At 37.7% G+C, this 14,739-nt stretch overlaps 1 protein-coding gene across 1 annotated transcript in view; it reads right to left on the bottom strand.

Moving 5' to 3' along the window:
- FGF10 (fibroblast growth factor 10) overlaps positions 1-14,739 on the bottom strand; it is a gene marked incomplete at both ends in the record, with an annotated part of 63,877 nt that overhangs the window by 2,365 nt on the left and 46,773 nt on the right. Inside the window, one exon of the mRNA XM_084278632.1 lies at positions 405-508. Coding sequence (XP_084134758.1) covers positions 405-508 — 104 coding nt within the window. The remainder of the gene's footprint in view (positions 1-404; positions 509-14,739) is intronic.

Here is a 14,739-nt window from a genome sequence, read left to right as displayed (position 1 = left end):
ACTGTAAACTGAGATGTGTGAATTGAAGATGGTGATTTATAGTAACCTGTTCGCATACATACGGGTGCATACCCCAGATCAGTGGGTGTAGCTTAACTGAGGAATGGCAACTTTGTCAGCAGCTCATGATGCCCTTATACCTCTCAGTGGTGCAGGACTGAGGACTGCTTAGTCTGTATTTCTGATCAATGTAATTCTAGATATTAAAATCCATATGTACAGGAGTATAAGAAATATTTTTCTTTTCTGGTCTGTCTGATGGTTTACCGGAGAGTGAAATTTTGCTTAACAGCTTATTTCAGACCTAATTGGTGGTTATACACAGACAAGTGGGTTCTTCAGTAGGTAAGGGAGGGAACTATTCTAACTACTGCAATCCTTTTGGAAGGAAAACAAATACTTACAGAGCCGTAGACTTTTCCTTTCTTGTTCATGGCTAAATAATAGTTGCTCTTAATGGACTTAACTGCCACAACTCCAATTTCTACAGATGTTATCTCCAATATGCCTAAAAAATAAAAATTGAGCTATTTAATCACTTCATTAGAAGATTTTCTCACTATCAAAAAGACAATAAAACAGAAAAATATCAAACTTTTAATATTCAGAACCAACTGACCAACAAATTTCAGCAAAATTCCTCTTTAAACAATTGCAAGAATATACACAAACATTGTTTCCATTAACATGTTTTTCCTTGATAACCCTGCATTTTATACCCCATAAATACTGAAACAGTTCCATTTTCTTAGCATAGATTTTACTAAAATATATCAGGAGATATATCTGAACCACAGCATTAAATTAAATCTATAGCATATGTCAATTGAATGTTACATTTACCCCAATCTTCAAAAACAGTGGTAAACTATTTATTCCTTGTAGGACATTTAGATAAACTAAATCTCTTGGCTGCACTCAGCTGATAAATTCATTTTTGGCAAGCATGTTGACATTTTGGGATATGGTATAACTAACCCAAATGGCCACATTATCTTTGTCTTTCAAATATCAGAAACATTTTGCTCTGTTTGCAATAAATATTTTTGTTGTTGTTTGAAACAAACTCCTTATGCAATACTGGATGGCTCAAGGGGCTAATAAAGTGAGACAGAGCTTTCAAACTCAGTGTTTTCTGCCCAAGAGCATATTGATTTGGGAGAAGTATCACAACTTACAAAGTGACTTTCAAGTTCCCTTTTCAGCTATTACTAGAATAACTGGGTGACTATCTTGTCTGGACATTGTATCTTAATACATGATAAATATGGCTCCAACCAAGTAACTTCTAAATGATTTATCCAGGTAGAATGCCTGGCTCCAACATATCTCTGGCTTTTAAAGTAGATGTTAAGGAGGTCAGAACAATAGCACATCTAAATCAAAGGTTGCTAATGGGAAAATCACAGTAGGAGCAAAAGTGGTGAGAAATTGTAAAGAACATCCTACACTTAGCCAACAAACATCGTGATAAATGGATCAGTTGGATAAAACATTGTTGAGTTGCTACCTGCTCCACGCCCCCCCCCCCAAACTGTGATAATTTTCTCCTAAATATGCTCTATGCTTTTTGTGAGAGCAGAGTGATACTGTAAAATCCATATTTTCTCCTTTACTTGAAAATATCTCAAGATAGCCACGCATCAACTGAAAACAACAATCTGACTTGGGTTTTGGTGCTTTTTCTGGAAGCGATGATTTTCTGTGCCTGAAAACTGAATGCAATTTGTTCAGACTGTGGAACCATGTGGACTTTAGTGTGCACAGGGGGTAAGGAGGAAGTAACTGTAAATCTTTTTGAAAATGCCTGCTTTACATATGATACAAAAGCCATTCTCTGTGGCCATTGAACTGGTCTATGCAGCTTAGGAGCGAGGGTGTTACTTATTCTCTGGCTACAAGCAGAAGCTTTGATGTTTGCTGGACAGTGCCTGTAAGTCAAGCATGAAAAAACAGTAGTTGATTTTTATGGGTAAGAAAACCGATGACATTAGGTTATGTGTGTGAAGAAGAGAATATCAAATTAGGAAATTTAACACAAAAGACCTCCTTTTACTGTCAAGAAAGGCCTTTTCTGGATGCATTGAAAAATAAAGTTTGATACTTACATAAACTACACAAATTTTGATATGAAGATCTCTAAATTTCAGTGCAGTTACCAGAGGCTTTGTGTTTACTTAAGCAACAAGCCTTAGGATGGCCACAGTTACAAGTTCTATAGTCCTGGCATATGAGAAAGACTTCAATGAGAACTGCAAGATAGATCTGGGATCTAGTAAAGCTCTCCAGAAATTGGACCATAATAAAGGAGAAATAATATTTTTTAAAAAGTTTCTTGTCCAAACCTATAAATGTATGATTATTGTGTTCATATATTGGTATAAAAATGCTAATATAAATGTTTATAGACACAAATGATATATTACTTAAAAAAATCCACAAAAAACCAACAGCCTTCTGCTGTAACATTTTTATGGTAATATTCTTCATTGCAGCATGATAAATAAGCAATGCTAAGAATGATGTTGTGTATATAAACTAAGAAGATTCACCAATGCTGTGGAAGACACTGGGCTTCTTACAGAACAATTCTGCACTGATGACCTACGAGGTTTGAACCCCACACTTGGAACAGAGTCAGAGCACAGTTACCACAACACTACAAGTCTGCTACCTGTGAGGGGGTAAAAACAACAGTTCCCCAAATCAGCTCACTCCAGTATCAGTAGTATCCAACTCAGTAGTAGCAAAGGCCCCTCTGATACCTAGAGCTGCCTATCTACTGCCAAGAAGAGAAAAGTATTGGCAATTAAATGAAAACTCTGAACATAACTTCCATTAGTTACCTAATGTAATGTTAGCTTGAGAATTAGAACAAGGTGCTTACGTGAAGAGAAGGGGAGTTACAACTTCGGGGAACTTGCTAATCTAGGAAGACCCAGAAAATATCAGACCTCCATGACCCACTCTTAAGGCTAACGTGTCTGTTGTTCCATTTTCCATATGTAAGATGAAAAGAATTGCACTCTCTAATCTCAAGAAAAGTTGTAAGGGCTCCTTAATTAGGTCTTGGTAGCTGGCTCATATTTACCAGTGTCATACAACTGGTATAAACAGATCAGTGAGTAACTATCAGCCAAAGCTGATTATGCTTGTATTGCTCATTTTCACAGCAAATCAAAACCAAAGTTGCTTCACGGATTTTCTGTGAGAGCATTCATACAGACCAGTGGTCTTTAATGGTTCTTTCTAATGGGACATCTAAAGCATTTGTGCTCAAAATCAGACATAAGTGGAGAAACTTTAATTATGTGGATGACAAGCTATGAGAGAGTATGTACATGGTGTGAACACTGCTGCAATGTCCACTTCTTTTTATGAGTAACCTTTATTCCTTTCTGTCCTTTTTTTTTTTTTTTTTTGGTGACATAACGTGATGAGAATTTACTTAATTCTTTCTACAGATATTAACTGCTGGAACCCAAGCCAGTGGCACCAGTAAAACAAGGCCAGGCCCATTTCTAACAGCAGCACTAACAAAACACCCCCAATCCTAACAAAACCCAACCCAAACCAAAAGATATTGGCATGACATGTCCTATTATTCATTTTTATGCTGAAATGGATTAAAATGAGTTATATTTTGTGATTTTTTTAAAATATTTTCCTTTTAACAATAACGCCATATTAGACCATTTCAATTGATTATTACATTTCCAAAGGAAGAACAGTGCTAAAGAAACTTTCACTGAATTAACTCATTTTAAGTGTTTTGCATTTGAATGATAGAACAACATTGCTCTTCACTACAATGCCTAAGTTAAAATAACAGAAATATTAATATAATTAATGAAAGTAATTTTTTTCTGGTAAAATTTGTTGGCAATCTAACGGTCCACTATATCCTAGATAGGCAGTTGAATGGAGGTCATGAAGAGAAATGCTACTACATTTATGTATTAGCTAAATGCTAAATACATAGCTAAATGCTACTAGTATTTATGTCCACAGTAACAGGCTTGATTATACCTAGTTATGTAATTTAGCTGATGGCAAGTGTAGCTGAATTCTTTAGAACAGTTATCAGTTTGATCTCATCACTAATGATCCTGTATTAGTTCTCATTGAGTGTGTTTTATATATATATAAGTTAATTTATATATAATCTATATATAATAATTTATATATATATATAATTTATATATATTTATATATATGTTAATTTTTTCAGTGATGATTTTGTTTATTCTAACCTATGTGCATTTTGAGGGAGAACAGTACATTGTAATGGCTTTTTTTTCAAATGAATTCAATACCCCTTGGGTAGCAAGGACCTGATTTCATACTTATCTACACTGCTATCCTCTTTACACCCTGCAAACTTCAGCATAGTAGCATGGTAGTTACAAGCACAGAAATAGTTTTTGTCTAGATTGCAAATTATTTGGTATTATTTACAGATTTTCTCAGGAGTGGATTTTACCACAAGTTGGACAGAAATCTACTGAAGGCAATAGGAATTTTTCACAGGTTTCAGTGATGTAGACATATTTCAAAGGTCAGCGTGAGAGCACTAACTCATCTGACAAGATCTACAAGCACAAGTCCTGAGGACTTTCAGAACTTTGAAACAGGTGCCTTTGATGTAAGAGAAAAAATATGTATTTGATTATTCTTTTTTTGAGTCATTATTAAATTTAGCAGGAACGTATAAAAAAAAAGAGATTGAGACATACAGCATGAAGCCCTACACAGTAGTGTTTTCACCATTTGATGAAACTGACTTCTTCAAGGGCACAAAAAAATTTGCATTTTCCTCAAGGTTAATGTATTGGAATCATGGATCATGATTTGATTTCTATACTACTGCAACAAAAATTATAATTTCCATGGCCTCTCTAGATAGCTTTTGATTAAGAGATACCTTAAAGAGACTGTTGTGGAACTTGGCACCTCTATTCAGATTGGAAGTGAAAAACTGCTAATTCCTGCATATGTCTTTCCATACTGTAAGACTTTCACTTAGATATTGCTTGCTGACCTCGGTTAAGAGAATATCATTAGAGAAACTAGTTTCAAAAGTTTTTTATGTTATCTAGTTCTTCTCTCCTATACATGAAGATTTTTATCTCATCACAGTTGAAAAGTAGACTGGTTTATTACATCTCTTTCATAAATTCTGTTTGGTTGATAACTTCTTAGGTGTTTAAAATATATTTAGATTATTTTTTCTATATGCTTTCTCAGGATATGCTGACTTTTCTCTACGGCTTCAGTTTTTCCCTTTTTAAAGACAGGTATTGTATTTACTACTTTCTCAGTCATCTGGAGTGTCATTTTTCAGAATGAATCTCTAGAGAATTGGCCAACCTCCTCAGGAGGGCAAGTCAGTTTTATCAAGTAAAAACCAGATAAATTATCCAACCTACTTTAATTTTGATCTTTTCTTATCCTATACAATGTTAACATCTCTTTGGAACTCATGTTTCTTTTATGTGAAGATTGGAAGAAAAAAGGCATTTCAATATACTTCCTTGTATGTTTCTTGTATCTGATTTTATACCATTGCTGGGTTCAGGAATTTCTATGCCTTAAAACTTTTCTCTCAAGAAAATGTGTAGAATAATATATAATGATAAAATGTGACTTGTAATTAGGCTTGATAATAAGCACTACAAAAAATTAATATTCTTGGAGGGAAAATTTTCACTAGGAGTTACTCATTTCTGGTTCCATGCTTTTTAGGAACTTGGCAAGAAAAATAAAACAAATTAAAAAAATGCTGTGGCCTCCATTATGGTTTTAAAACAGATAGCACACTATTATTTTACAGCCATAACTCTGTAAACTTCAACAATTACAACTAATCCCCTTTGACCACATCCACTGTAAAAGCATAGTTTTCAATACCCAAACCATTGCCAACTCATTATAGTTAGCAACATTTTAAATATCAACTTGCGATGTGCCCTGTAGCTATGCATGTGCTCTCTTTACAGGTCCCAAAGACTAGAAACATATTCCCAATAGAAACAAAATATATTTAACTTAAATAAGCTGTATTTTTATAGTGTATAAAAGTGATCATTATATAAATGACAAGGCAACAGAAAGGCTGTCTTGCTCTGCACATAGGGACTGTAAAAACTACAAGTGAAAAATTGCACTTACATAATTCTGTACACTAATTCCACATGTCCTCTGTTTTTATAAAAATGCTGGTAATAAGAAGCAAAGAATTTACAAAATACCCTAGAACTTGAGTGAAATAATGTCAAGCAATTTGTTAGTAAAGACAGCTTGACAGAATATCAGATATATTACCAAGGCTGTACTGCAACAGATCCAAACATACCCTGCAATGAGAACCACTTGATTCTGGGACCAAATTCAACTTTGTTGTAGTGTGAGGCAGTGACTATTTTTCTGTAGCTGCGTCATTTGTGTAATAAGTCCTTAAAACACACTTTAAATGTCTGCAACTGTAGTTGCAGTCCTCTTAATGTAGAAGAATAGGACCACCTTGCATCTTCCTCCCTCTTGTAGACATTATGCCATGAATGTGGCAATTCACAGGCAGTCCCTCCCTCGCCTTTTCTTCTGTTGGCAGAAATATTGCAGATGAAGAGTGAGTTTAGCTAGATGGAATGTAGTGATGACTGAGAGCTTCTGAAACTTTCCAATTTCCCAAATGGTGACAAGAAGCTGCTGGGCCTGTGAAGGCAGCTGTTGCTCTTGGTGGGTAGCTGGAGAGGGCAGAACTTTGTAACACACCTCTAAACTGACTTTCTGGAAATTGGATTTCTGCACCTGCTAAGGAACTTCCCTGAGGGAGTACCTTTGAGTGGCATTGCCTTGAATCAAAGTTAGTGACAAGGCATAATGTTAAAGATACGATGTTCAAAAACCTGCTCCTAGTAGGTGGCTTGAAAAAGGGTGGTTTGAAGAAACGAGAAGACTGTTGGATGTGGTCATGAGATTGAAGTGCTAAGGAATACGATGCCACTGACTGTTTCCACTCTGTTTCACTATTCGCACCTGTGCAAAGCAAATTCAAAAACAGCTTTAAATGAGAAGTTATGTTTATTCCTATCTTTTGTTTTGCAGAAGAATCATTGACAACAGAAAGAGGAAGATGTTAGAGTAGAAGATAAACTTAGGAAACTGAACAATGGGTAAGACAGACTTGCCTTTGGAACATTTTTCAATAAAGTAGTTCAATTAAAATGTAATCCTACAGACTTTGCAGTTGTCTTTTGAATGCAGCTTAAGATACAAATCTCACAACACATAATGCCACAGTTACAGGCAGAAATATTAAACAATCGCCAATCTGAACCATAACGTAAGCTTCAACTTAAAACTAAAACTGTTTAAAGTTAAAATCAGTTCAGTGCTTTTTATTATTATTTAACATTTTCTGAGACTTCTACCCTTCCTGCGCTAAATCAGCAGTGAAAGTATTGAAAGACCACTAAGCAAGCTGCTAAAGTGTCATGTTTAGATCAACTATAGCCAAAATGTGAATGTCCTATGAGCTTTACAGTCCAATTCACGCATCTGATGCATCTGGACAAGCCTGAGATACATATCCAGACTTTTGGAAGGCTATGAGAACAGGACATCAGAGCTTTCCTTCATTAGTACTGTGTCCAGATCTGGGGGCCCCAACACAAGAAAGATGTAGAACTGTTGGAGAGGCTTCAGAGGAGGGCCAGGAAGAGGATTAGAGGGGTGGAACACCTCTCCTGTGAAGAGAGGCTGAAGGAGCTGGGCTTGTTCAGTCTAGAGAAGAGAAGAGAAGGCTGCTGGGGAACCTCATTGCAGCCTTCCAGTACCTGAAGGAAACACAAACAGGACGAGAATCAAGTTGTTAAAAAAGGGTACACAATGGCAGGACAAGGGGGAATGGAATAAAGCTAAAGGAAGGAAGGTTTAAATTAGGTATTAGGGGGAAGTTTTTCACAGAGACAGTGGTGAGGTGTTGGGACAGGCTGCCCAGAGAAGTGGTGGATGCCCCATCCCTGGAAGTATTCAAGGCCAGTTTGGATGGGGCCCTGGGCAACCGTGGAGGCTGGTGGCCCTGCCTGTGGCAGGGGGGTTGGAGCTCAGTGATCCTTGGGGTCCCTTCCAACCCATGCCATTCTATGATTAGCACAATATCAGTTTAAAATATCTCCATGGTGCATAAAGAGCAAGTAAAATACGGATTATTAGAACCTTTTTGCAGATCCACAAGGGGAATAAAGGAAAATAAACCTACTTCTCCTTTCCCTGTCTACTGCTCTTATGGCTTTTATTTCAGAACAAAGGACTGCTCAACCAATGGTCCTCTGTAGACCAAGTGAATGGAAGGGTGGCAGCAGCAGGGTACATGGGAAGAGACAACTTCCCTAGTGATGCAATAGTAAAACCTGTTGGTTAGCAAGGGAGGAGTTTAAACTTAGCTACAAGAATGGTAGGAATAAATGTAGCTAATATCCATCCTGATATGTAACAGAAGCAATTAATTCAGGAACACAAGTTAGCCTGCATTTTCCCCTCCTGACAGTGAAGGGAGGAACTCAACAGTTCTAAACACCACTGCTCCTTCTGTTAACTGTCCAAGGTTAGACGAGTTATCCTTAAGCAAATAAAATGCAAAAAGTGACTTTGAGGACACATCTGTGCTGTAAGTTGAATTCAGAACTTCCTTCAAGGACACCTAGTTCATTGCCTTCAACAGTAACTTGCAAGCATGTCATCAGATTTAGCCAAAATGGATTTAATTCTTGTTGTGGAGATGGGATTACTGCAGCTAGAGCCAACTGCACCTAGCTCTATTAGACAGACATCGGATTTCTTGAGCTCCATGCTTTCAGTCAAGACAGGAAGACATATAGCGAGCTACATGAATGCTGATGGAAGATACAACAGTGTGAACATCTCAGGGTGCTTGACACCAGCATTGCAAGATTTTATAATTTGTACATGAAGCACAGTTTCAGAATTTATTATCTGATCTGTCTCTGGGATGGAGGAGTTATAAATGACAACTCATAGTGACCAAGGAATAGAAATTAATATACCAAGGAAAGCAAAACACCTTCGCCTAATATATATGTTTAGATTCAGGCTGGTAGTTATCTGCTTTGTTAGATGTCTTGACAAAGATGGCTTAAGAAGTTTCAGCCCTCCCTTACCCCAGATACATTTTTCTGCCTCTGTGCTAAAGTTCACCAACGCTTCAAATACAACTGTTTGTGGAGCAGCCCTGTAAACAACATCATTGGAATGATTTGGCTTGGAAATAACTCTCTGTAGAAAACAAATCAACGTAAACCCCTAAGGACTAAACAATCCAAGTTTTTGTAGTCATTTCTAGTATTATATGTTTTCTAGACCTCCTCTTACTCTCTTTCTGGTTTCTTTCCAATTGGCTAGTTTTTGTGCAGTGAGGTGCCCAAGACTGGACCGATATTCTGGCTAAGGCCTGATGGGTACTGAATTGAGCAGAAAGATTACTTCATGTGTTTATAAGGAAACTTGGATCCAAATCCAAATCCTAATCGAAACTTGGCAGTCCATATATGTTTCCATTTAGTAGACCAGACCAGGCACTCAGGATTTCTGCCAAATCTTAAAGTTTTGGGTCTCCACAGAAATACACAGGAGAATGGAAAACTTATAATAAGAAACTAGTACAGTTCAGTAAATTTTCTCAGGGGTATGCCAAGCTACACATTTCAACCTGGATGGAAGCCCCAGTTATCTTTTGCAGTCAGGACCACTATGGTCACTTCCTGTATTCTATCATTTTTGTAAGTTTCAATGTTAATAATTGCAATTTAGAAGAAAATGGATGGACTTAAAGCTATTCTATTTATTACCCATCTTAACACTCAAGGAAGTGGCAACACACAGGCAGTGGCACTGCAGAAGAAACAGTCGAAATGCATGGTGACTGCCAGTATATTCAGCTGTCCATCACCTACAGTCTCAGGAAAGGCAGGTCTTCACTAGTCAGGCACTCAGCTGTTGGTCAGTCAGGAGATTCTAGCAGATGTTGTACATGTATTTGCAAATGATGCACAAATTATAATTAAATTGCTACTTAGTCACTGACAAGTGTGAACGGATGGAAGTGAGCCTCAGTGCTAAAGTGGCCAGAATATGTATCTCTATGAGATGATGCATGGAAGTTGTGAGACTTATGAAACTCAGTGTACTGTATATGGCCTCTGTCACTTGTCTGTCAGCAGTCTTTATCCAAATGACAGGTTTGTTGCCTCCTGCTGAGACTGTCTGACACATACTATGGCTCTTGTTCTGGCTAAGGCTGCTCAGATGCACATCAAAATGAGACAACGGTTTCTTTCAACAGTTATGTTTAATTTTGGGACTCATCTGTTCTTATGATAGATCTCAACTTGACTCCCTATTGTGCAAGACAGAAAGACTGGAAGAATATGGTTGCTTATTTGCTAGTCTCAAATACTTATATTTTTTGGAGAAAGGAGAAAGAGGGAAACTCACTGCATAACTGGACCACAGAGCTTGGCAATGTCCACTGTACTGTAGCAGGTAGGATCCTAAATCTGCATAGACACAATGACGTAGTAATGGGATAAAATAGAAAAATTGCAAAGCTCTACAGGCTTCTCTTTAAGGGACCATGACTAGGTATAGTTCCTAGCAATACCCTGCTACTACTCTGTTTGAAAAAAAAGAAAGTATGTTTTAGTGTTTTCCCTGCACATCTGAAAGTTGCCAAACACACTAATCCACCACATCAATTAGTCATTGGTTCTAATGGTTTATGTCTGTCTTTGCCTCACACAGGAAAAATCCATGGTATTTTAAAATATGGGATCCACATGCTTGTAATGCAACACTACCCCTGGACAGCTATAATGATCACTGTTTTTCACATAGTTATCTTTGGTGGCAGTTACTCATCAACACTTTCAGCAGTTTTCTTCTACAATGCCACAAATATTCCTAATATTCATTGGTCACAATAATAACTTTTTTAAAGGAAAATGTATAATGACTGTGATTATGGAATGAACATCTGTGAAGTGTAGATCAGAGCAGCTATACAGTATTGGAGGTTAGCATTAAGAAAATGATTCCAAATAAATTCCAAATTTTTTGCCCCTTATAGCTCTTGTTCTTCACAAATTCTAAGTGACCTGAATAGTGGGGGTTGGAGGTGGGAGTGGGCGGGGCAGGGAGGAAAGCAGGTTTCTGACCTTAATATTTATATTTATGTAGTTTGGGTCAATGTTGTACATGATTTAAGATGACCATTCACAGACTGTAACTCATAACCCTGAAGGGTACTTTCCAAGCAAACTACTGCCCAAACTTTTCCCAACAAAATATTTGTTGAAAGATACAGTTATTATTGCAATTGTTATTGGACAATCTTGGAGTAAATTAAGAGAAAATATTAGCAAGTTGTTACTATATGAGAAGAGGTTAAGGCCAACAGTTTAACAATGGAAATGAACTTTTAATAACCAGTTCATTGCTTTGCCCATTCATTTTCTGGTTTTTTTTTTTTCTGACATAAATAATTCCATGTACTTAAGTCCACTTCAATTGCAACCAGTCAAAAAGACACCATTCAGTAACAGTATTATTCTTGTTACAATGTTTTGTGGTCAGGTTCTCATTTTGTAATGCTAGATTTGTATTTTTTCTTACATATTCTCTACACTTCTTTCAGCATGAGGTATGCTAAAACACTAAGGCAAGTAACAATGTCTGTACTCTTGCACACAGATGTAAACTATTGCCTGCTATAGTACAAGCACCTGATATATGTCTTTCACAGCGTTTTCATCTTTAATACCTGACTGTCTCCTAACCTGCCTGGACCTGGTATCTTCAGTCTTCTAGTACAAACAGTATGTTTTCAAACTCTGCTGAGCAGTGATAAGTGCAGTCTTCTTAAACATTCATTCAACACCTCATCAAAAAGCAGGATGACAAAATCATCAGTCTTGTGCAGAAACATAAAAGGTTGATGCACAATCACTTCACACCCTTCTGCTTTCATTATCTTCAAGTCTCCTTCTATATTGTTTCCCATCTTTCCTGCTGATGTCCTCAGATAGAAGCTAACAAGCATGGTTTGCGCACAAGATTATGTGATCTAACAGTGTGCACTTACATCTTATGTCTTGTCCTTTTACAGAAACTTTGATTGCCTAGACTGGGATGCTGAAATATTTCAGTTTTCCCTTTCCTTGAACTATGTAAGGCTTGCACAATACTCACAAAATTATGCTTTGGACAGTTAACAGACCATACGGTTCTGAACAGTTTGATAGATTCTTTGCAGCCTTTCTACTTAATATTCTGTATTTAAATTAGGGTTTCTCCTCACTGGAATCTAACCGCAAAATCCCAATCAGCCAACCAACTCCAGTCAATCTCTCAACTGACAGTGAGTGCAATTTCTGCTGTGATCCCAGCAGAATCCTTGTCAGGGGACATGTAGAGGGCAGACAAAGAACCTCACATCTTCTCTATGTACTTTTATGTCAGGCTGATATAGTTTTGCTTACACTACTGTCTAACATTGCAAAGAGCACCTGGTTCCTAGGCCATTTGGTGAAAACTAGCTGACAATCATATTCACGCCTTCTAGGGTGGTCTGGTGCATCTCTAAGAGGGCTTGGTTCGTTTTTCTCAGTCAGGCCTGTGCATTTTTTTTTGTTCTAAGTATTGTGAAGGCTGTGGCTACCCACCAGTTTGATGTTTGTATAGTCTGATGCCAAGCTTGTGTAGACATCCTCTTGCAGAGCCTGGCTTGAGAGTATATAAAAACAAAGGAAGCAAGCCTGGCTTGTTCTTGTCCATATTCTCTTTTAAGAGTGGTCCCTGCAGTGGAGAATTTTGTGGAGGTTCACTTCAGGAAGAAATGGTTTACACCAAAAAAACCTAAATATGAACAAGTACATGCAATTCAAAGGGTCAGGAGTGCTGGATCCAAAAGCCACGTAGGAACCTAAATTCTTTGACAGTGTAGACCTAGCCTTAGACAGCTGTGGAGATGAGCAGCTGAAGTATGGAATTTTGTGTCTGGGGACAGACACCCTGACCAATGTCAGACTAATGGTGCCTGTGCTGATCATACAGCCTGGGCATAGATAATAAATTTAAAACTGTCATGTACAGTGTCTTATTGCTTGTGTGTGAACCAACTCCACAATTACATTCCAGGTAGCAGCCACTTTTCTATACACATGTTGCAAAGCTGATGGATAGATAACAATAAATAACTAACTAATGGGAACAAAATAATCAGGAACAAAAGTCATGAGTTTTCTCAGGAAAATAGACAGCAAAAGTCCTGGCATTGTCTATGCTGTCTGCAGTCCAGCAAGCCAACTGTATCCTGGGCTGCTGTGACAAAGGCACCCACCCCAGCAAAGTGTGTGAAAACCTAACAAAGACCTGACAAAAGTTTCCATCACAGACAGTTCATATTAGGGGCGTATGGTAGTGGTCATTTTGGTTAAAAGGTGACAAAGTTCGGGTCTTTGGCCAGTGGAAGGCCTATATGACAATAGGTCAGATTCGATTTGGGTTTGTATCCAAATCAATTATGGGGTTTCACAAGAGAGACATTTTGAGCTGGTCTCCTTCAGAACACTGGTTATATGTCTGGGGGCTCAGATTCTGGGTTAAGAACCTACCTATGGATCATCTGAACAGAAATAACTTAAGCCCTTTAATTTTTGCACATATATCCCCTTATATATGTAGAAATGGGAGAAAGCAGAGAAACAGACAACAAAGATTTTTCAAGTACAAATTCTGTTAAATCTGATTTCATATTATGACAATGTAAGACAGCATCTTGCAAAATGAACTATGTATTTAGGATTTTGACACTACCATATTAAATTACTTATCATATATACACTAGTTTCATATAAAGTCCTATTTTAAGTAGGATGAAAAACAGGCTAGGTAACCATATTTAGAGAATAATTCTCAGTGATTCATTGCCCAAATGGAACGAAGTATTGAGGAAGTTCCAATTACGGGATCACAGAATCAAAGAATCATAGAATGGTCTGGGTTGGAAGGGACCCCAAGGCTCATAGAGCTCCAACCCCCCTGCCACAGGCAGGGCCACCAGCCTCAAGGCCTAGATCTACACAAGGTTGCCCAGGGCCCCATCCAACCTGGCCTTGAACACCTCCAGGGATGGGGCATCCACCACTTCTCTGGGCAGCCTGTCCCAGCACCTCACCACTCTCTCTGTAAAAAACTTCCCCCTAATATCTAATCTAAACCTTCCTTCCTTTCGTTTTAATCCATTCCCCCTTGTCCTGCCATTGTCTACCCTTTTTAATAACTTGATTCCCCTCCTGTTTGTATGTTTCCTTCAGGTACTGGAAGGCTGCAATGAGGTCCCTGAAGCCTTCTCTTCTCCAGGTTGAACAAGATGAAAAAGAATGACACATCCATTGTACAGAAAACTGTTTAGGTGGCTAGTGGTCCATGACCTGGGCTTGAGTGAACAACATGAAAATCAAACATCATCTTTACAGGTCTAAAGCTAAATAAATATAGTGCATGAAATTCAAGAGAAAATATTTCCATACCACCTAGCACTTGGAAGGTGTCATCTGGCTTCTATTCTCATTTCAAGATATGCCTAAAGGCAACCATCATGGTCATGGGACTGGAAAATATGGTATGTTTATCTTGAGATATGGGAAAAGAAAGGTTATC

This window comes from Gallinula chloropus (assembly GCF_964237585.1).
Source record: "Gallinula chloropus genome assembly, chromosome: Z".
NCBI lineage: Eukaryota > Metazoa > Chordata > Aves > Gruiformes > Rallidae > Gallinula > Gallinula chloropus.
The sequence above is the reverse complement of the archived record's forward strand: the minus strand, read 5'-3'. Positions and strand labels throughout refer to the sequence as shown.